Source organism: Mus pahari, chromosome 10, assembly GCF_900095145.1.
Source record: "Mus pahari chromosome 10, PAHARI_EIJ_v1.1, whole genome shotgun sequence".
Lineage (NCBI taxonomy): Eukaryota > Metazoa > Chordata > Mammalia > Rodentia > Muridae > Mus > Mus pahari.
This window is the reverse complement of record NC_034599.1, coordinates 30350650-30371918: the sequence shown is the minus strand read 5'-3', so window position 1 is coordinate 30371918 and position 21269 is coordinate 30350650. Positions and strand designations below refer to the sequence as shown.

General features: G+C 45.7%; 1 protein-coding gene across 1 annotated transcript; it reads left to right on the top strand.

The window, feature by feature from the left end:
* The first annotated feature begins 786 nt into the window (after window positions 1-786).
* Ddx25 (DEAD-box helicase 25) lies at window positions 787-20032 on the top strand. Its single transcript, XM_021206576.2, has 12 exons — window positions 787-945; window positions 1514-1580; window positions 1828-1872; window positions 2343-2478; window positions 4631-4723; window positions 4833-4935; window positions 6430-6544; window positions 8020-8197; window positions 13108-13345; window positions 14580-14742; window positions 18309-18497; window positions 19824-20032. Exons 1-12 carry the CDS (start codon window positions 883-885, stop codon window positions 19883-19885), a joined length of 1452 nt encoding a protein of 483 aa, XP_021062235.1. The 5' UTR covers window positions 787-882; the 3' UTR covers window positions 19886-20032.
* The last annotated feature ends 1237 nt before the right edge of the window (window positions 20033-21269 follow it).

Here is a 21269-nt window from a genome sequence, read left to right as displayed (position 1 = left end):
AGAAAAAAAGATTTTCAAATGTGGCTATCTATATGAAAACTAAGAGATTGAAGATCCTGTCCCAACATTGTTTAATTAACAGAAATTTAACCTTGAGAGTCGAAACAGTTACTATTAGAATTAGAATGTAAATGTAAGGGTTAAAGGGAAATGCTATAACCTGAAAACACTGAAAGATTGCTGCGGCAGAACAGGGCCAAGGAATTCTGCTTCAGCACCACGGAGAGATCATTGCTACAGTTTTGAGTTTCAGCTTTTGACAATGATAGAAATGTTGCCCCAAGTCTTAAAATTCCAATCAGAAAACCGAAAATCTTGGTTCTTTGGTCCAAACTTAGCATAAGATATCTACCCCCAGAGCTGTGCAATATATGTTATAGATAGTGGTGGTCCAGGTTGCTTTAAAAGGGGACCCTGCCTTAGAATAAAAATTAAAATGTGCGTGTTTGTGGGCACATCACAGGTATCCTGGACATATGTTCGCACTTGAATTCTGCTTTCCTTCCGAACCTCTGGTCAAGCCCATCTGTCCCTCCACTGTGCAACCTCACACCTTGTGATGCCCAAGTGGCGCTGTCGGGAGAGATACCCGCACGAGAGCCTGCAGCGCGGTATGTGTACCGCCTGTGTGCCCACTTTATGCTGTGCGGATGGCCGGCTGGTCAAACGGAAAGCTCGCGGGTGTCCCGCACAGCTGCGCCCCGCACCTCTCTCCCTCCGCCCGCCCCGCGCCGGGCCCGCGCCTGCGCACTGCGCCGCGCCACGGGTGGTCGTGAGGCGGACGCCGGTCCCGGAGCCTGACCATTGGCCACTGAGCCGAGCCGGCGCTGCCCCGCGCGGGGGTGGCAGCACGTGCCGGGGGCGAGAGCGGAGACCGCAGCTATGGCGTCGTTACTTTGGGGAGGCGACGCCGGGGAGGCGGAGAGCGAGCGGCTGAACAGCCACGTAACTGCCGCTGAGCAGGGGAGGGCCCAGGGGCGGGGGCTAGAACAGGACTCCCGAGGGAAGTCCCCTGGGAAGGGGAGCGCCCCGCCGGCGTTTGGAGAGGGGTGTCAAGTGATGGGGGGCTGGGCTGGAAGGGCCACAGAAAAGGAGACTCCCAGAAAGGACCGACCTTTGATTTGAAAGGACAGAGACCCCAGGAAATACAGAGAGAGCGCGCCGCTGCTAGTCCTAGCTGTACTGAGTTTTCTCCTATCCTGGTTTTGACCATTTAGCAGGCTTCTCATCTTCATAGCCACCTTCCCCTTGTAGGTGTTGTAAACCACCCATCACCCAGATGCTGGCCATATTCAGACTAAGAGCCCTTATAAAGAGAGGCTATGGAAACTCCCATTCTATTATATGAGAATTCATACAGTTACACAGATTCCTAAAATGAAATCGTTAACCCTTAACATTGCAAAGGAAGCAGTTTGAGGTGGTCTTCCCTGCCCCTGCTGTAGGATAGCATCATGCTTCCTGCTCGATGTCCTGCTTCCTAACCTTGGTTGAAATTTGTGCCTTTCAATAGTTTTCAAATCTCGTCCATCCCAGGAAGAACCTTCGTGGTATTAGGAGTACCACAGTCCAAAACATAGGTGAGTGTTGTTAGGCTAAAGCAAGACTGGCTTAATTAAACACCTTTGCTTTCCCCATGTATCTGCCATGAAATAGCTTTGGCTTCCTTCCTCTCCATTGAAACTCCTCAGTCAACGTCACTTTACTATTCTAGGAGAAGGCTCTGTTTGCATACACTAGAATCTGTGAGAGCTTCTGAGAATGCATTGTATGGTTTTACTCAACATTTTTCTTTATGCTTCTTATTTTTCCTTTTTACCCTCATAGACGGCTCTCTTAACACGGAAGAAGATGATGATGAAGACGATGTAGGTAGGAGTCAAGTTCGATTGAATGTACCTACTAGCTCCGCTGCTTGGTTTATCATTGCTTTGACGGTGCTAATAGGATTGATTTCCTTGGGAAAGCACTGTCTTTGTTTTCTTTTTGAATGAATGCTGTCAAAAAAAATACTGAATTAGGAGGGGGTGTGTTTCTTTAGACTACATTGAAATGAAAACTGCAAGGTGTAGGTTAAGAATGTTCAGTTTGGCTAGGAAGATATTGCAATTAGATGTGGGTCTGCACGGGGTCAAGGGTTTGCACAACAGAACATAAGAAACTGCGTCTTGGTGAAACGAGGGAATCCTCGGTGCCATGGCATTCCTTCTTGGACTTCCTTCTGTCAGGAAGCTGAGACTAAGCTGCTGTTGGCTGATACATACTGTTACTCAGTAGGCGATAACAGTTAGTCAGCTGTCATCCAGGAGGTTTCATGTCCCCTTGTGATTTTGCTTTTTTAGTGGATTTGGCAGCCAATTCACTCTTAAACAAGCTAATCCGTCAGTCCTTAGTAGAATCCAGCCACCGAGTAGAAGTCTTACAGAAGGATCCCAGCTCTCCACTCTACTCAGTGAAAACATTTGAAGAGCTACGGCTGTGAGTATCTTAGCTCTTAGTGTATATGGATGCTTGTGCGAGGAAACATTAACAACCTACTGTGCTAGTTACTAAAACCCATCGGCATCCCCTTTGTTTCGTAGTATGCCGTATTAAAGTAGATCCTATAATTTTACATGTAATTAAAACATATCCCAGGGAATACTTGGATACCTAAGTTGGCTAGCAACCTGAGCACTTTTTGGTAGAAACTATTTTAATCTTGTAGGAGTTGGGGATGCCCAATCGAGGACAGCCATATTGTCATTCTCTGTATCAGAATCCAGACACAGGCGTTGATGGCCTGAGCATGATCCCATTAGCACTTCTTAAAATGTCATAAGCTTTTTGCTTTTCTAACCATACTTTATTTCAAATGGCATTAAAATGAGTAACTTTCTTAAATGAGTTTTCATCCCCTAAAATTGCCATGAAGAAAACATAATCTAACAACAACAAGAAGAAAAAAGGCCTCAGATATGTGAGGCCAAACCAGGCTTACATTGCCTGCCGTGTATATAGGCAGAATGAACCTGGTTAGGTAGCAGCTTGGCCAACTGTCCAAAAGGCAACTTTAGACACACCTTTTGCCCATGCCTTAGGCCCGTTGCTTGATTGAGCCTGTGAGTGAGTGTGGACAGCTGCTGGGGCACTCATCCCAGGGCTTGGCTGTACCTCAATGCTACTTATACTTACTTAGCACACAGTTTTGCTTTGTAGTAGAGAAATGGTTTATGGATCTGGAAGATGTCTTCATTGATTATGGAGGATTGGATTTCCTGATTCTTGTTTGGCCTTTGTTGCCAGGTTCTCAATCGGGAACGCCCAATATTTGGTTTCCAAGAGAATGATATAGTAACATATGAATTTACATAAAGGAAAAGATCCAACATCCCAGTGCCCAGGCATTTTCTAAGTGGTAGAGAGGCCTATGATTTAGACGGGGTTGCCAGTCATCCACAATAACATACCAAATTAGGAACATCCAATGTAGCCAGGCATATGGTGTTGCTTTCCTTCAATTGCAACACTTGAAAGGCAAAAGTAGGTGATCTGTGTGGGTTCAAGGCCAGCCTGGTCTACAGAGACAGTTTCAGGACAGCCAGACTGGCTACACAGAGAAACCCTGATTGGAAGAAAATATAAAATGAGAAAAGAACACCCAAATATAGGAGTGATTCATGAAAGCCCATTTGGGCTGTTCACATTCGGACGTTTCGCAGAGGAGTACAGGAAAGATGCATTTTAAAGTTCCTGCATCATCAGTATGGGATTATAGGGTCCTGAGTCAAAAAGAAACCATAAGGGTCACCTCAATCATCCTTTTCTTTTCTGAAAATTCCTGTCATTCATGAAAAGGAATTAAACCACAACTACCACTCGGTTTCCCAGTTTCATGGAAAAATAACACTTGTGGTAAATGGATACGTTCCTTTCATCAGAAGAATCCTCACCACCACCCCTCCCTCTCCTTAACAGAACGTTTGGCTTTCGGCCCTTTTGCCTTCCCTTGACCCAGTCTTCTAGCCTAGCTTATTATTTTAGTAGTCCAACTTAGAGGCATGACTGTATATAGTTGGGAGTAGGGTTGATGTATAAATAATGTATTTCTAAGTATGACTTCCAGTGCTTATAGAACGTTAATCTTTATTGCCACCTTGACTGGATTTGGAATGACCCAGGTCACACACATCTGGGTGTGTGTCTGAGGTGTTTGCAGTGAGGTTTAGGTGAGAAGGAAAGAATGTCCTGCTTGGGACTGGCACTGTCATGGGCTGGGGGCTCCATCTGAGTAAAACACAGGAAAGGAGAAAGCCAGGTGAGCAGGAACAGAGTCAATCTCTGTTTTCTGTCCACAGGCACAATGAGATCAGCAACTTTACATGCTCACCAACACGCTCTCCCCACCGTAATGGACTGTACCCCTTCTTAAACCATGAGCTAAAATACCTCCCTAAGTGTCAAACACTGTGTCAGAGAAAACTGAGGATGCTCACTGACGACGCTCAATTGCAAAGTGACACCTCAGAGGTGCACCTTTCAAGTATGCATTTCTGTATGCATATTAATGAGGCTACCGTCCAGCAGAGGCTTTGCTTTGAGAATTAATTCTGTCTGTCTGCCTGTCTGTCTGTCTGTCTCTGTTTTACAGAAAAGAAGAGTTACTAAAAGGGATTTATGCGATGGGATTTAACCGACCATCCAAAATCCAAGAGATGGCCCTCCCCATGATGCTAGCACACCCGTGAGTTTACAGGGTAGTGATCTTCCAAGTCGCTTGGTTTTGGTTTCTTCTGCTTATGCCCAGGAGCTTGTATTCCATTTATTCCCTGTTGTCTTCTCTTTTTTCATAGTCCCCAGAACCTCATAGCACAGAGCCAGTCTGGCACAGGAAAAACTGCTGCCTTTGTCTTAGCAATGCTAAGCCGAGTGAATGCCTTGGAATTGTTTCCACAGGTAAGGAAGGGCTGCAATGGAAATGATTATAACTGCAGTGGCAGTCATGTTTAAGCAATGACTGGTCTTTCTGCAAATATTACTGCAACTGAAATGTAGACTCGGCCTTCCTTCATAAAATCCTAGAGCGCTGGGTAGGATATGGGGTAGTGGTGCCCAGCACTGGCCAGGGTCCAGCTGCGTCCAATCCCAACCTTACCACCAATGCCCACCTAGCTGAGTGTCAGGGGCAAGTTAGTAAACCTCCGAGACTGTTTCCTCTCTGTAAAGACAGCACTCCAGAGGCATGACTCATCCTTGATCTGTTCACACTTGACTCCTCACACCCAGCAGACTGCCAGGACTGTAGGGACAATTCATTAAGCATCGAATGACGAATGAATGAGTGAGTGAATGCTCTTCTCCTGAGGTCAGCAATGACGAATGAATGAGTGAGTGAATGCTCTTCTCCTGAGGTCAGCATATGGATTCAGAGAAGCCACATACATTTTCAGCCCTGTGTTTGGGATAAGTAAGCATATAGTGATGATGGCTGCTTAGTTCTAGGGCAAGAAGGGCATCCAGTGCACCCCACTCCTTTCTCAAAGACTCTTGGGGAGAAAAGTATCTTCCTGCAGTCACACCGAGTAGCTGGTCAAGGCACCCAGCTCAACGTTCTCCTGGCCTCATTTCTTTTCACAAAAACAATCTGGTACTCATAACCTGTTTCCTCCAAAGGGCACTCATCAAGTTCTTTCACAGGCTGATTTTCCACATGTGTCAAAAAAAAAAAAAAAAAGGCTTTCTCAAGAAGCTTCCGGTGACTCCCATAAACTGTAGATGCATATGGCAGAGGTCAAGCACAAAAAGTGTACTTTCCAGATAAGGCTACTGAAATGTATATTTAAAGTGTGCTATCGATACAAACTATTCAAGGGAGCCCTGCTTGATCCCACGTGTGCTGAAAAGGTGTGGAAACTATTTTTAGTGCTTTTGTAGTGGCCTTTTCTACCACAGATCCTGCACATGACACTTTAAATATCCCAAGTTTCTTCCATCAGCATCTTCATTCAACAGTCACTTCTATGGGAGATGGCCGGAGTGAGGGGTTGGGGGGCACAGGATGTCATTCTAGCAGGATCCTATATTCATAATGTGGTTTAAGCAGAGTTTGCTGGAAGCAGGCAGACTCTTAAGAGCAAGCAAGATGTGATGGGTATTGTACCAGCCGTGATTTATCTTGCCTTCCTCATATCCCAGCTCCCATCAAAAGACAGAGAGCAGTAACTTGTGCTTCTATGGAGCTCTAAATAAAGCAACTGTTTCTTAGTACTTCGGCACCTCCCATCTCTCTGTCTGCCAAATTATATTCAAATTAAAATGCTTCACTCCACTGAAGTCATCAGTGTCATTTGTATGCCTCCTCCTGTACAACATTTAATTGATTTCAGATTTGAACAGTAGCTTGTATGAACCTTCCTCCTCCTCCTCCTCCTCCCCTCTTCCATCTTGCAGTGCCTCTGCCTGGCTCCTACCTATGAACTGGCTCTGCAGACTGGTCGTGTGGTTGAAAGGATGGGCAAATTCTGCGTGGATGTAGAAGTGATGTATGCCATTCGAGGAAACCGAAGTATGTACCCGTCTGCCCGTCTTGGCTACCTGTTAAATCCTGGCTTCACACCTAACAAAGCTGTTGCAACTTCTCTTGCTTTCTCATCTCTAAAGGGGGGGGGGGGATATTAATAAATGAAGTGGCCCAGGCTTAAAACACTGGCATAGCCTGGAATATAATGAGGACACAGCAGACAGTACATTATTTCCACACCTTGTAAGAAGATGTCTTTTTTGTTTGTTTGTTTTGTTCTTTGTTTTTTAAGATTTTATTTATTATATGTAAGTACACTGTAGCTATCTTCAGACACTCCAGAAGAGGGCGTCAGATCTTCTTAAGGATGGTTTGAGCCACCATGTGGTTGCTGGGATTTGAACTCTGCACCTTTGGAAGAGCAGTCGGGTGCTCTTACCCGCTGAGCCACCTCACCAGCCCAGAAGATGTCTTTTTTATAGTCTGCTTTTTGAGACTTGGAAGTTTTGTGCCAAACAAGTTTTATTTGTTTTTTTTTTCCATTAGTGTATTACATGCTTATCATGGAAAAATGAAATTTTAAAGGGTGGGAGGATAAAAGAAGGGAAGTTTGCCTTCCAGAGGACAGGCCAGTCTTTGCTCTTCTTTGAACTCTTGCAGATGCTTCTCTGCACATAGGTTTCATCGAGAGCTCACAAGCTGGAAGCATGTCACACCACCCTCTGAGCAGCTTCTCAGCATCCCATAGTTTTCACAGCTGGCCTATTATGAGCATTTTTGTTGTTTCCCATTTAGAAGAGCTTTGCATTTTGGAAGGTTTTGTGCTCTAATGTGGGTGGGGGGAATGGGAGACAAACACTAGGTCCTTGTGCCAGGTAGGTGAGTGTTCCCATTCTTCACTTATCCCGCACAGTGTATTGTCAGTGTATTGTAGTTTCTGTAACTGAGACCAGTCTCTCAGCTCATGCAGTAGAGCATACTGGCCATGAGCTTCACCCCTCCTGCCAGTCTCCAAAGTAGCCAGCATTTCCTGCCTGTGCTCCCACCCCTAACCACTTTCACCACAACTACACCATTGTCCCCATCGGCCAATAGAAATAGAATGCCGGATGTGATTTTGTTGGTTTGCTTTGTTTGGTTTTTGATTGGTTGGTTTGTTTGTTTGTTTTAGACAGTGTCTCACTGTGTTGCCCAGTCTGGTCTTGAACTTATGTGAGTGAGTATCCGGGCCATAGGATGCCAATATATCCAGTTTCTCCAAGCATGGTTTTTAAAAGAGCACAGAGAGTACAACCAAATATATATATAAGGCTATTATTACCATAAACTTAGAACTCTGGGATCTATACTAAAATTCTGCAGAATCTAAATACACCCATGACCCTCTGGGTTTGCACTTGAAAAATGATACTGTACTATATGTCCTCATCACCAAGAAATATGTCAGCCTGGCTTGTGTACCATTAGAGTGAGTAGGTCGGTTTATATCTACAGGAGACTTAAAACCCTTTTCTCCACAGTTCCAAGGGGCACCGAAGTCACCAAACAGATTATCATTGGTACTCCTGGGACTGTCCTAGATTGGTGTTTCAAGCAAAAACTGATTGATTTGACAAAGATCCGTGTGTTTGTCCTGGATGAAGCAGATGTGATGATTGACACCCAAGGATTCTCCGATCAGAGCATCCGTATCCAAAGGTAATCTTCACGTTCATCCTCTCTTCCCAGATTTTCAGTCCAAATGACTTGTGTGTGTCCACTCTTCCTAATTGCATTCCCTGCTTAATTTCCTGCCATCCTCACCTCCAGATTGACTGTGGGTAGTCATTCCTTTCACCAGCTCAGAGATCCTTCAGACTACGTCGATTCCTGCCCCTTGGCTTTACTTTTGCAGTGCAGGCTTCCAGGTGAAATGTGTTCTGAGTCGCATCCTGCTTTGCCAATCATGTTTTGTAGCCTAGGCAGGATCCCGAAGGAATCTGCTGAAGGCTGCTGTCTTAGTTAGGGTTTTACTGCTGTGAACAGAACCACAACCAAGACAATTCATATAAGGACAACATTTAATTGGGGCTGGCTTACAGGTTCATAGATTCAGTCCATTATCTCCAAGTCAAGAGCATGGCAGCATCCAGGCAAGCATGGTGCAGGAGGAGTTGAAGGCTGCTAGCAGAATACTGACTTCCAGGCAGCTAGGATAAAAGTCTTATAGCCCACACTCACAGTGACTAACAGTGCCACTGTCTGGGCCGAGCATGTGCAAACCATCACAGTCTAATGGGGTAGACTAGAAACACGGTGCTGCTGGGCAGGTCTGGGCCTGTCTCTGCTTCCAATCTGTGAGTAAATCTTAGCAGTTCCCCAGGTTTCTCTATTCAGATCGCCCAAAGGGCTTCAGATAACACATTTCTGGGCCCCTCCTCACAGTCACTGAATGGGGTTTGGGGAGGGAAGTTAGCAGTCTGCGTTGCTCTTTTTTTTTTTTCTCTTTCTTTCTTTCTTTCTTTTCTTTTTTTAAAAAAGTAGTATTTACTCCACATGAAATTCAGTAGTAATGAAAGGCTTATAATGTAGAACAGTAATCCCTGCCCCGCCCATTCCCTAGAGCATGCCTCTCTTTTTCTGATGCTGACCTTCATGTCTTAAATCATATGCACACATTATGTCCCCTACCTTCCCAGTGTAGAAAGTAGGCCTGAGTTCCTTTACCCACTCCCTCTGTCTCCTCTCAGTGCTTAAATCCTAAGAGTTTGATTGTACAGACAATGGTCCTATCATCCTGAGTATGCACGCACGTGTGCACACGCACGCACCCCCACACACACACACACACACGCACACCCTTCGCTTCTGGGACAAGCAGTGTAGTGTGATTGTTTTGTGTTTATTACACACTTTTCCTCTAGAGTTGATTATTGCCTTTTCCCATGCAGACCTCAGCCTCCTAAAGGCTAAGATTCCAGGCGTGAATCAACAACGCTTTCCAGGAGCATGTGTTTGTTGCTGGAATACACATGAGATATACATGTCTGTCTGAAGAATGGTCTAAACTAAATTGATGAGTATAGATTTGAAAAAGTCGGGGCTGGAGAGATGGCTCAGTGGTTAAGAGCACTGACTGTTCTTCTGAAGGTCCTGAGTTCAAATCCCAACAACCACATGGTGGCTCACAACTATCTGTAATGAGATCTGATGCCCTCTTCTGGAGTGTCTGAAGACAGCTACAGTGTACTTAGATATAATAATAAATAAATCAAAAAAAAAAAAAAAAGTCAACTTTCACACTGAAAGACCTGGGTCATCTGTTACCAACGCTTCTGCATTCAAAGGACATTTTATTTAGATTTATAAAACGGGTCTCTTTTTTTTTTTTTTTCCTTTTATTCAAAATAGATTCTTTTCTCATACAATCGATCCTGGGTTTTTAGAGGCAGTTTTCCTTCCCTCTACTCTTCCCAGTTCCCCTGCCCCTCCCAGTCTACTTCCTCTCTGTCTCAACAGAAAAGAACTAGCTTCCAAGCGATGGCAACCAAACAGGGCAAACTAAACTGTAACCGGATAAAGTAAAAAGCCATCACATCGGGGCTGGACAAGACAGCCCAACAGAAGGAAAAGAGTCCTGGGTGCAGGCACAAGACTCAGAGAGACACTTGTTCTCACAGGCAGGAGCCCCATAAAGATACTAAGCTCAAAGCTGTAACATATGCACAGCAGAGCTGGTGCAGACCCATGTCCACCCTGTGCCTGCTGCTTCCATCTCTGTGAGCTCATATGAGCCTTGTTCTGGTGCCCTCCATCCCCTTTGGCTTTATACTCTTTCTGCATCCTCTTTTGTAATGTTCCCTGAACTCTGAGATGAAGGGTTTGATGCAGATATCCCACTTAGAGTTTGAACCAAGTCTTAGACTTTCTCTCCTTGGGACTGTTAGCATTTTGTCTAGGCTCCACCTCACAGTTACTGGCAACAAGCCAGGGATGCCAGACTCACTATAAAAGGGGCTGCTTGCCCTCTCCACTCTCTTGCTCTTGCCTTCCTGCTCCTGCTCTGTCCCTCTCATCCCTTGTCCCCCTCTCTCTCCACGTGCTCATGGCCGGCTTCTACTCCTCTGTTCCTCTGTCCCTCTACTTCTCTTCTCTTCTCTTCTCTTCTCTTCTCTTCTCTTCTTTTCTTCTCTCTCTCTCTCTCCTCTCTCTCTCTCTCTCTCTCCCATCCCCCTCTCCCTCTCCCTTTCTCTGCCTCTACCACCCTCTTGACTTCCCTCCCCATGCCCTGAATAAACTCTATTCTATACTATAGAGTATAGAATACTCTATAGTATTCTATATAGTGACTGGTCCCTCAGGAGGAACAGATGCCTCAGCATGGACCCACAGAGGGCACCTCCTTCCCCACACCTTACCACACCTCCACCAAAAACATTCCCTCTTTTGTTATCTAAATGCATCAGGGACTGGTTTTCACTCAAGAAATTTTTACATGACCCCCAGATATTTAGGTATATGCCATAAGTATGCATATCAAGTATTTACTAAGAATGAATCATAGATTTATTTTAAGACAGTTTGTTAGTATGCATGTGAGATAATTTGCATAATGAAGAGATGGACATGCATCCTACCTTTATAGCAGGAATTAAATCTTGTCTGCAACAGAGTATATTCAATACTTTCTGGAATTGATTTTTTTTAAATGGCCAGTGCTAGGAGTACCACTTTGCATAATTGTGTAATACAAATAGCAGGAGTATATCTCATACCATTTTGGAAATTGCTAGAATGATTTTTTATGAAACTCAAATCAGCAACTCAGCAGTTTTAAAATCAAATAGTACAACAATTACAAGATACTAATTTGATAAGAACATGCTAAGCGGTGTTCCTATAAGAGCAGAAAGCTCTGTAGGGAGGAAGCGCAAAAGCATACAGTGGTGACCGGTTCTAGCCAGGCATCTCAAGTAGCATGCGTGGGCGTTTTGTATGGCTTCAGTGGCACGGCACACACAGCACAAAGTGCACATTCCACGTGCTCAGAAACAGGACTACAATGAAGTTACACTACTCAACACAGGCAGGTTCTGCTAGAAACAGCTTAGCTTCATCACATGTTTGATTTTGAATTAATTGTTGGTCGTTAGCCACTCACACCTTTTACTGAATTGCAGACTATGTCACAACTCCCTCATTCACTCACACATAGCCCACAGCTCAAGGCACTGTGCTGTAAACCCTGAGTTACAGCTACTCCATGTCATGGAGGTTGGTCCCAGGGACAGCACAGTGGCACATGCTCATTTGGGTGCTGTGCTGAGGTACCTGAGAGACTGTGCTTTCACCCCAGCACTGGGCTTTTGAGGAAGCCAAATTTAGAAATCCGGAAGCACTGCCTCTCTTTCCCTAAACTTAGAAGTCTGTCTCCACATTGGCCTCTTAGATCCCTGGCCGGAGTGCCTGGTCCTAAACGCTTCATCCAGGGCCTGTGTTAATCTGTGTTCTGTTGTGCATTTCCTTCTGTCTAGAGCTAAATGGAGGTCTTCAGCCTTCTTTTTCTTGTCTGTATTGTACTGGCTGTGTTTTCTGGTTGTTTCTTTTCCATTATTTCCTTTCCTTGTGTTACAAATACAGCACCCACCTTCTTCTTCGAGTGCTAATTTCAGTATTTTTGCAGGATAGTGTTGTTGCTGTTTTGATTTGGCCTACCCACCGCCCCCCCCCCGGCCCCATTTTCAACATCATCTCTGAACTGGCCAGCTCTCCTGTTTTGTTTCTTTGCTATATCTGTATTTCATAAAAGGTGGCACTTTCTCTGTCTGGCAGTACTTGCCTGCTCTTTCATGATCTGAGGGACTAAAATCCAGGAATCTGCTCAGTGTATGCCTCACTTGGAAGCTTTACTCTAGGATGGTTGTCATAAGGGGCAGTAGAACTGTGTGATGTCCGATTCCCTTCCAGGAGGTAGAACTTGGCTGCTGACCATCTGGGGTGAGAAGAGGCTGCCAGGAAGTAGGCACACTTTCCCTTTGGTCACGTGGTTTATCTCCACCCCACCATTAAGGCTCAGAGCTCCAACTCTGGAACTTCTGCACTAGTCTCCTGGTAGTGTGTGCTTAGCTGCCCGATGTAAGGAATCCAACATCCTTATGGCCAGTCAAGGGTGACTCCCCCTTTGCCATCTTCTAAGCAGTAAGTTAGTGAGGTCCGGCCTAGAGTAAAAGGCTTGAGAGTCAAGGGGCCTTCTGAATGGTTCCCTTGTACTTTCTACTCATGAGAACACTGCATGATGGGTAGAGTATTTATGTTGTTTGCTCAGCACCCCCCATCCCACTTTCCTTTCTTTTGGCTAAAACAAATAAGTGGTTCTTTTCATTCTGTTTAGATGTATATCCAGTGTGAGATTGCTGAATCTTACAGTAGAAGGAGATTGACATGAACCTTCCAGATCGTTTACCTAAGCTTTGCTCTGAGATTGACATTCAGGGTAGTTGGCAGGATGTTTGATGTTGTGCATGAATGTGGAGCTGATCACAGCATACAGCCCTGCGTATCCACAAGTGTACACAGAGCAGCTGGTGGCAGTGCCTGAAGAGTGACTGTCTGGTTCCTTTCTCTTTCAGAGCTTTACCCTCTGAATGCCAGATGCTCCTCTTTTCAGCAACCTTTGAGGACTCTGTGTGGCAGTTTGCTGAACGAATCATTCCTGACCCCAATGTTATCAAGTTGCGAAAAGAGGAACTGACCCTGAACAACATCCGGCAGTATTACGTGTTGTGTGAGAACAGGAAAGACAAATACCAAGCCCTCTGTAACATTTATGGTGGCATCACCATTGGCCAAGCCATTATCTTCTGCCAGGTAAGCCTGCTGCCTGTGTCCTTGCCACAGACAGAGGTCCATACAAGTGGGGGTGGGAGACTATTCTATTGATAAATGCCTTCCAGCCAGGCACTGTGTTCAGTTTAATCCTCAAGACAGCTCTGAATAGAAGTCTAGTTTAGGGGTAAAACTTAGGACTGAGAAGGTGGAATAGAACCCTAAGTTGATGTTGAATAAGCTTCCTCTTAGAGACCCTGCTCCTATCAGAAGGTTTCCTGGATGTTGCTTAATACTGACATCCCACTATGGTTTTTTATGTGGGTATGGGAGGTGCTGTGCCTTGCTTTCTGCTGACATGTTTCATGCTATGGTTTATTTTTGTCCCTACCACATGAACATGCTAAGCCTTATGAGCAGGATCTTGAGACATGTCCCTGCACTAGACTGGCATCTGCTGGCATATGGACAGAACTGAAATCCTTTGTAGAATAAAAACAAGGCCAGCTCTGCTCCAGGATACTCATGTGTCTTAGTCAAGGTATCCATTCTTGCACAAACATCATAACCAAGAAGCAAGTTGGGGAGGAAAGGGTTTATTCGGCTTACATTTCCATACTGCTGTTGATCACCAAAGGATGCAGGACTGGAATTCAAGCAGGTCAGGAAGCAGGAGCTGATGCAGAAGCCATGGAGGGATGTTCTTTACTGGCTTGCCTGCTTCACTGGCTTGCTTGAGTTCCAGTCCTGNNTNCNTTGGTGATNAACAGCAGTNTGGAAGTNTAAGCTGAATAAACCCTTTCCTCCCCAACTTGCTTCTTGGTCATGATGTTTGTGCAGGAATAGAAACCCTGACTAAGACACCATGTAAACTGGGAAAGATCCTTAGCTTTAGAATTGTTTTCTTTTTGGTCATTTAACAAAAAGGAGGAGGAGGAGGAGCAGGAGGAGGAGCAGGAGGAGCAGTAGCAGGAAGTTGGGTAGCTGTTTCATGGTGTAGCTAGAGATGTCAGTCAGATGACTCCTGCAAAGAACTCTTGCACTGTTTGTTGGCTTGGTTTTGTCATCAGCTTGTGGAAGAGAAGGCCAAAGCTTGGCTGGGTTTAAGAGAACATGACTCTTAGAAACCCAGTCAGAGAATCCCATGTCACAATCTAAGACTTCTCAGAAGGCTGAGAGAGGAAGGAAGCAAGATTCTTCTGCGGCTTTAACTTTGCACCCACAAGCATAACAGGAATAGCCGGTCGGGTTTGATCACTGCTTTTCTCTCTCACAGACACGTCGAAATGCCAAGTGGCTGTCTGTGGAGATGATGCAGGATGGCCACCAGGTGTCCCTGCTAAGTGGGGAACTCACAGTGGAGCAGAGAGCTTCCATCATTCAGAGATTCCGAGATGGCAAAGAGAAGGTTCTCATAACGACCAATGTCTGTGCTCGAGGTATGTCAAAGCTGGGTGTTGCTGTGGAATGTATGCGCAGTGCGCCTTAGAGTTGCCTGACATGCACAGTCACGTGACCACCACTGTCATCAGAACCCTGCCACCTCTCTACCCTTGTCTTACCTTTCTCTGCAGTCAGCCTCCCCTCCCAGTGCATAGCCCCAGGCAACTGCAGATGAGATTTCAGGGTGTACTTTCGTCTCTTCCAGGCTGCACCTAAGTTGAACCAGCCAGTGTATAGCCTTAGTCCCTGACCTCTTCACCTGATACGATGCTGCTGAATTTCTCCAGCTTTGTTTGCTACGAGGAACAGTAGTTTGTTCCTTTTTATTGAGAATAGCATTCCGTTGATAGTTCAGTCATGTACCAGATGGCTGCTGGAGTTGCTCGCCACTCGGGGCTAACTCTGAATACATGTATACAAGAAACACACATGCGGGTCCTGTGTCCACATGCTCTCTTTTCTCCTGGGTAAATACCCAGCACTGGGACGGCCTTCTAAGAAACTGCACAGCCCTTGACTATGTCTCAGCTCCTGTGCTCTCCCATAGCAGTTGTCCCATGTCCCTGTCACTCACTAAGCGTGTCAGTTCCTTATTTCATCCATTCAGGTGGACATGTATAGTAGCTCCACTGCTTGTGGACGTTGTACATCGTGGTGCGGAGCCTAGTGCGCACCACGATGTACAACGTAGTCAAGGTATCCATTCTTGCACAAACATCATAACCAAGAAGCAAGTTGGGGAGGAAAGGGTTTATTCGGCTTACATTTCCATACTGCTGTTGATCACCAAAGGATGCAGGACTGGAATTCAAGCAGGTCAGGAAGCAGGAGCTGATGCAGAAGCCATGGAGGGATGTTCTTTACTGGCTTGCCTGCTTCACTGGCTTGCTTGAGTTCCAGTCCTGNNTNCNTTGGTGATNAACAGCAGTNTGGAAGTGTAAGCTGAATAAACCCTTTCCTCCCCAACTTGCTTCTTGGTCATGATGTTTGTGCAGGAATAGAAACCCTGACTAAGACACCATGTAAACTGGGAAAGATCCTTAGCTTTAGAATTGTTTTCTTTTTGGTCATTTAACAAAAAGGAGGAGGAGGAGGAGCAGGAGGAGGAGCAGGAGGAGCAGTAGCAGGAAGTTGGGTAGCTGTTTCATGGTGTAGCTAGAGATGTCAGTCAGATGACTCCTGCAAAGAACTCTTGCACTGTTTGTTGGCTTGGTTTTGTCATCAGCTTGTGGAAGAGAAGGCCAAAGCTTGGCTGGGTTTAAGAGAACATGACTCTTAGAAACCCAGTCAGAGAATCCCATGTCACAATCTAAGACTTCTCAGAAGGCTGAGAGAGGAAGGAAGCAAGATTCTTCTGCGGCTTTAACTTTGCACCCACAAGCATAACAGGAATAGCCGGTCGGGTTTGATCACTGCTTTTCTCTCTCACAGACACGTCGAAATGCCAAGTGGCTGTCTGTGGAGATGATGCAGGATGGCCACCAGGTGTCCCTGCTAAGTGGGGAACTCACAGTGGAGCAGAGAGCTTCCATCATTCAGAGATTCCGAGATGGCAAAGAGAAGGTTCTCATAACGACCAATGTCTGTGCTCGAGGTATGTCAAAGCTGGGTGTTGCTGTGGAATGTATGCGCAGTGCGCCTTAGAGTTGCCTGACATGCACAGTCACGTGACCACCACTGTCATCAGAACCCTGCCACCTCTCTACCCTTGTCTTACCTTTCTCTGCAGTCAGCCTCCCCTCCCAGTGCATAGCCCCAGGCAACTGCAGATGAGATTTCAGGGTGTACTTTCGTCTCTTCCAGGCTGCACCTAAGTTGAACCAGCCAGTGTATAGCCTTAGTCCCTGACCTCTTCACCTGATACGATGCTGCTGAATTTCTCCAGCTTTGTTTGCTACGAGGAACAGTAGTTTGTTCCTTTTTATTGAGAATAGCATTCCGTTGATAGTTCAGTCATGTACCAGATGGCTGCTGGAGTTGCTCGCCACTCGGGGCTAACTCTGAATACATGTATACAAGAAACACACATGCGGGTCCTGTGTCCACATGCTCTCTTTTCTCCTGGGTAAATACCCAGCACTGGGACGGCCTTCTAAGAAACTGCACAGCCCTTGACTATGTCTCAGCTCCTGTGCTCTCCCATAGCAGTTGTCCCATGTCCCTGTCACTCACTAAGCGTGTCAGTTCCTTATTTCATCCATTCAGGTGGACATGTATAGTAGCTCCACATGGTTTTAATTGGCAGTTCACAAACAACATCAACATTATTAGTATCTCAGGTGTTTCTTGAGGATTCAAGTTTTAAATCTACAGCTTTGGGATGGGGAGTGTTAAGAGGAGACTGGCTGTCTCTTCATCTTTCCTACATCCTTTCTTGGACCCTAAATTCAAACCATGTTCTCTAGGTCATTAGGAGTTTAACAAGCAGATCGATGGGCTGCTATATTCACAGTAGGTTCAGCCTTTGACTTTTGGAAGCATAGCCTGAAAAAGGGTGAAGCCCGTGACCCTTGGCTGAACTTGCCTGAGCCATCCAGAGGGACTCTGCTGTCCACACTGTGGCTATTAACTGTATCAGCTCTTGACCATTTGAAACAACCATAGGATGACTGAGGAACTGCACTTCTTTATTTGACTAATTTAAATGTGAATGGCTATATAAAGTTTTATGGTTTCCTTTCTGGACACAACAACCTCAGGCCTTAGAGTGAAAGGGGTGGGGCGAAAGCTCAGCGTAAAAAGGGCAAAATCATTATGTGGGCAGCTATCTGTGGGGGGGGGGGTGGCCCAGAGAGCAAAGAGGTCTGCGAGGCAGCACCAGGTGGAAAGGTACTGAAGGGAGGAAAACAGTTCAGGGTGCTTTTGTTGTTGCTGTTGTTGTTTGTTTTGGTTTATGCTGGGGGTCAAACCCTGGGCCTTGTGCTTGCTAGGTGGGCACTTGACCACTGGGCCACATCACTAGCCAGCAGAAAAGTTCAATTGGTAGGAAAGGGACTAGCCTTTGTAACTGGAATTGAACATGTGAGCCCAGAGGTGGTCTGAGGGCATGAGGAACTTATGACCTAGGCTCTGAGCTATAGTCACCATCTTGTGAGACATTTAGAGAAGTGGGGAAAGAGATAGAGGGGAAGACATTCCAGAAGTTGTAACGGTTGAGGCAAGAGATTTAAAAAATAAAAGACCTGATGAGAACATAGCCATGGGAGGGGATGGAGCTACACCCTGAAATGGGTAAGAAGACTCTGGACCTATGGCTGAGCCCCACTGATGCTTGGCCCAGTAGGTTTGGTGAGGGCCCCCTTTTCTCTCCTCCATCCCCACTCACTTACACATATACATGCTTTGTACCTATTTAGATTTCTGCAGAATTAGCCTTTATTAACAGTCTTACCAGCATCACAGATATCACAGTGTGTAAGCAAACTGACATATTTTATGACATAAAACCAGTTTTGATTTCCATTTTTTTTCCACAAGCAAGAATTCCTTTGGCAAATATAGTTCTTAGTGGATTTGTCCTGAAGAAAATATTGCAAGATGTTACAGTGTCTTTCCCCCCTAGGAATTGATGTGAAGCAGGTCACCATTGTCGTGAACTTTGACCTCCCTGTAAACCAATCAGAAGAGCCAGACTATGAGACCTACCTCCACCGCATAGGGCGGACGGGACGCTTTGGTAAAAAAGGTCTCGCCTTCAACATGATTGAAGTGGATAAGCTGCCCCTGCTTATGAAGATACAAGACCACTTCAGTAAGTAGCAGATGTTCACATTCCCAGTAGGAGGAGCTCAGGGTCCTGTGGAGAGTGAGGGGTTGTGTGAAGCAGAAGCCATGAGGGAAACGCTTCTAATTCATAGGATCTGAGTCATAACATAGGCCAAATGATTATGTAATTCCTTTATGCTTGTTAAGTAGAAGGTATGTGTCAAGTAGAATTCACAGACGCTCATTCTGCTGTCTGTAGAATTTTATGCCTATAGAGGGAGTGGTACCACAAAGTAGGATTTATTGTGTCCCAACTTCCTCTTTTGTTTATAGTTTCCCTTCCTCTTGTCTCATCCTCTCAGACAGGACAAGCCTGACTTCTGAACTCTGCAACCCTTTCCAACCCCATACCTAAAGAAGCAGGCTCAGCTAGCCTTCTGGGGCCCCAAACTGGCAGAATGCACATGTGGGGACCTTAAGGTCTTCACCACCCAAAAGTTCTGCCTCCTCTCCTGAACATGCTTTCAGAAGCCAAGTGTAGTGGCACATGCTTTAAGTAAGGGCACTCAAGAGGCAGAGGCAGGAGGGTCTCTGTGAGTTCAAAGACAGGCAGAGCTACATAGTGAGACTCTGCATTGAAAGAAAACAAAATAAAAAATTTCCCCAAGCCCAAGAGAGCACAGATGTAGGTGGGGAGCATGACAAAGAGGCATCAGTGCCATCTTCTCAGATGGACTCTGTTGGAGCCAGTGGATGCGCTCCCCAGGAAGGGAACTCACAGAACATTTGGATCAGAATTTGTAAAGGCTGACTGCTGCACAGCCCGCTGACCCTTCAGAGAGTTGCCTAGGCTCCCCATCTTAAGCCACCTGGGTGGTGGGGTGAGAAGCACCCCTGAAGGCCATTGCTGCCGTGCCGAGCTCTTGGGAAGAAGTATAGTGAGCAGGCTTGGTCCTCCCCAGATTTTCTTGTTGAGCCCATCTTTTGCACAAGGTGTCTAGGTATGCGCATGCTGGACCCAGTCCACTTGATGCTGTTTGTGCGTGGCGGGGGAGGGTCAGCTATTTGGCGAGAATCCCTTATTTATCTTGGGCTTTCTATACAAAATTCTCAGGAGCACTTTTTTTTTTTCTTAGATGGGGTTTCTCTGTGTAGCCCAGGCTGTCCTGGAACTCACTCTGTATAGACCAGAGATCAAATTCACAGAGATCCACCTGCCTCTGCCTCCTCAGTGCTGGGATTAAAGACGTGCGCCACTGTACCCTGCTTATGAACGTGTGATCTCAAAGGCGTCAGTCTCTGCAGAAACGTACCACTGGGCAGCGTGAACCACCCAGGGTAACACCGGTCCCTTTCTCTTTCATTCTTGCAGACAGCAATATTAAGCAGCTTGACCCAGAAGACATGGATGAGATCGAGAAGATCGAATATTGAAGAGAGAGAGAGAGAGAGAGGCCTTTGTTGTTTGTGGGCTAGTTTACGTGAGAATGTTTCAGCAGGGTTTGAAGATAATTTTCTGTGTCGAGGCTCTGTCAAGGTGAAACTGTCACAGATAACAAATAAATGCCATGACTCTCTTCACCCGAGACCTGAGGGCTCTTTGAAACTAAGTTGATTCCTAGCATGAGATCGTTTTAAATGAGAGTGCAAGATTCCTTCTACCCTACCCTGGGCTGCTCACGGGGCTTTCTGTTTAGTTTATACACTGTGTAGACCATGCCTAGTCATGAACCTGGCCACGAGGGGGCAGTAGAACGCCATTGATTTTTAGAATTTAAGCTGTCAGGATAGAAAAGCTATCCATTTTCAGGCCTCACTCACAGACTGCCCTCACTGTGTATTCATTTCCCCGTTCCCACCCATATTCTCTCAGACAAAGGCATACTTTAAAACTTCTGGAGAGAGCATTTTGTCTTTTAATACTCCAGGTGACATCCAGAACTTACAAATATTTTCCTCCTCTGCTTGCTACTATCTTCAGATTAGAAAAGATTTAATCAGTCATGTTATCTCATGTTTAAAAATGTGGCTTTATTCTAGATAGTTACAAAAAATGAGCAATGAAGTCTTTAAAAACAACAAGGTAAGACCTGGGGAGACGGCCCAATGGCTATGTGAGCATGAGTGTCTGAGTTCACATCCCCAGCACGCATGGAAAGGCCAGACCTAGTAGAACAGGACTGTATAAAGCTAGGAGCCAGAGACATAGATCCAGGAGCTCTTAGGACAAGTCAGTGTATCCGATAGGGCAAGCTCCAGGTTCAGTGAGACACACTGTCCCAGGAAACAAGATAGTGAGCAGTGACATCAGCTTCTGCCCTCCACATCCCCACAGCATCCACACCCCTGCACGTGCATGCACACCCACTGGCAGCCGTGCACACTCACACATATGTGTACACCCACACACGTGCATGCTTCACACAAATCTACCAGAAAATTAAGCACAACCAAAATAAGCCCAGAAGTAACATGTCAGGGAGTCCAAAGTTTGCTTATAAAAAATCTCACCATAGCAGGGCATGGTGATGCATACCTGTAATCCCAGCATTTAGTAAGCCCAGTCAGGCAGAGTTCCGCAAGTTTGAGGCCAGCATGGTCAACACAGCAAGACCTGTCCCAAAAAAATTTTTTAAAAGTGTGTTTCAAGGAAAATTTTAGATCTTCCATGGACATATTTCTAGGAGCAAAAAAAAAAAAAAAATGTTTTTAGTTTCCACATTTGCTACTTAGAAATTAAATCATGACCTTGAAAACATGGGGTGAATGGCTAGATTCTCACAAAGCCAATTCACGTGTGCCAGAAACCTACAGCTCT

Excerpts from the sequence above, each read along its gene's own strand:
- Ddx25 (XM_021206576.2), top strand. The coding sequence starts at position 883 with ATGGCGTCGTTACTTTGGGGAGGCGACGCCGGGGAGGCGGAGAGCGAG. Across the intron at positions 4,724-4,832 it reads CCCATGATGCTAGCACACCC|TCCCCAGAACCTCATAGCAC; the intron begins GTGAGTTTACAG and ends CTTTTTTCATAG. Across the intron at positions 6,545-8,019 it reads TGCCATTCGAGGAAACCGAA|TTCCAAGGGGCACCGAAGTC; the intron begins GTATGTACCCGT and ends TTTTCTCCACAG.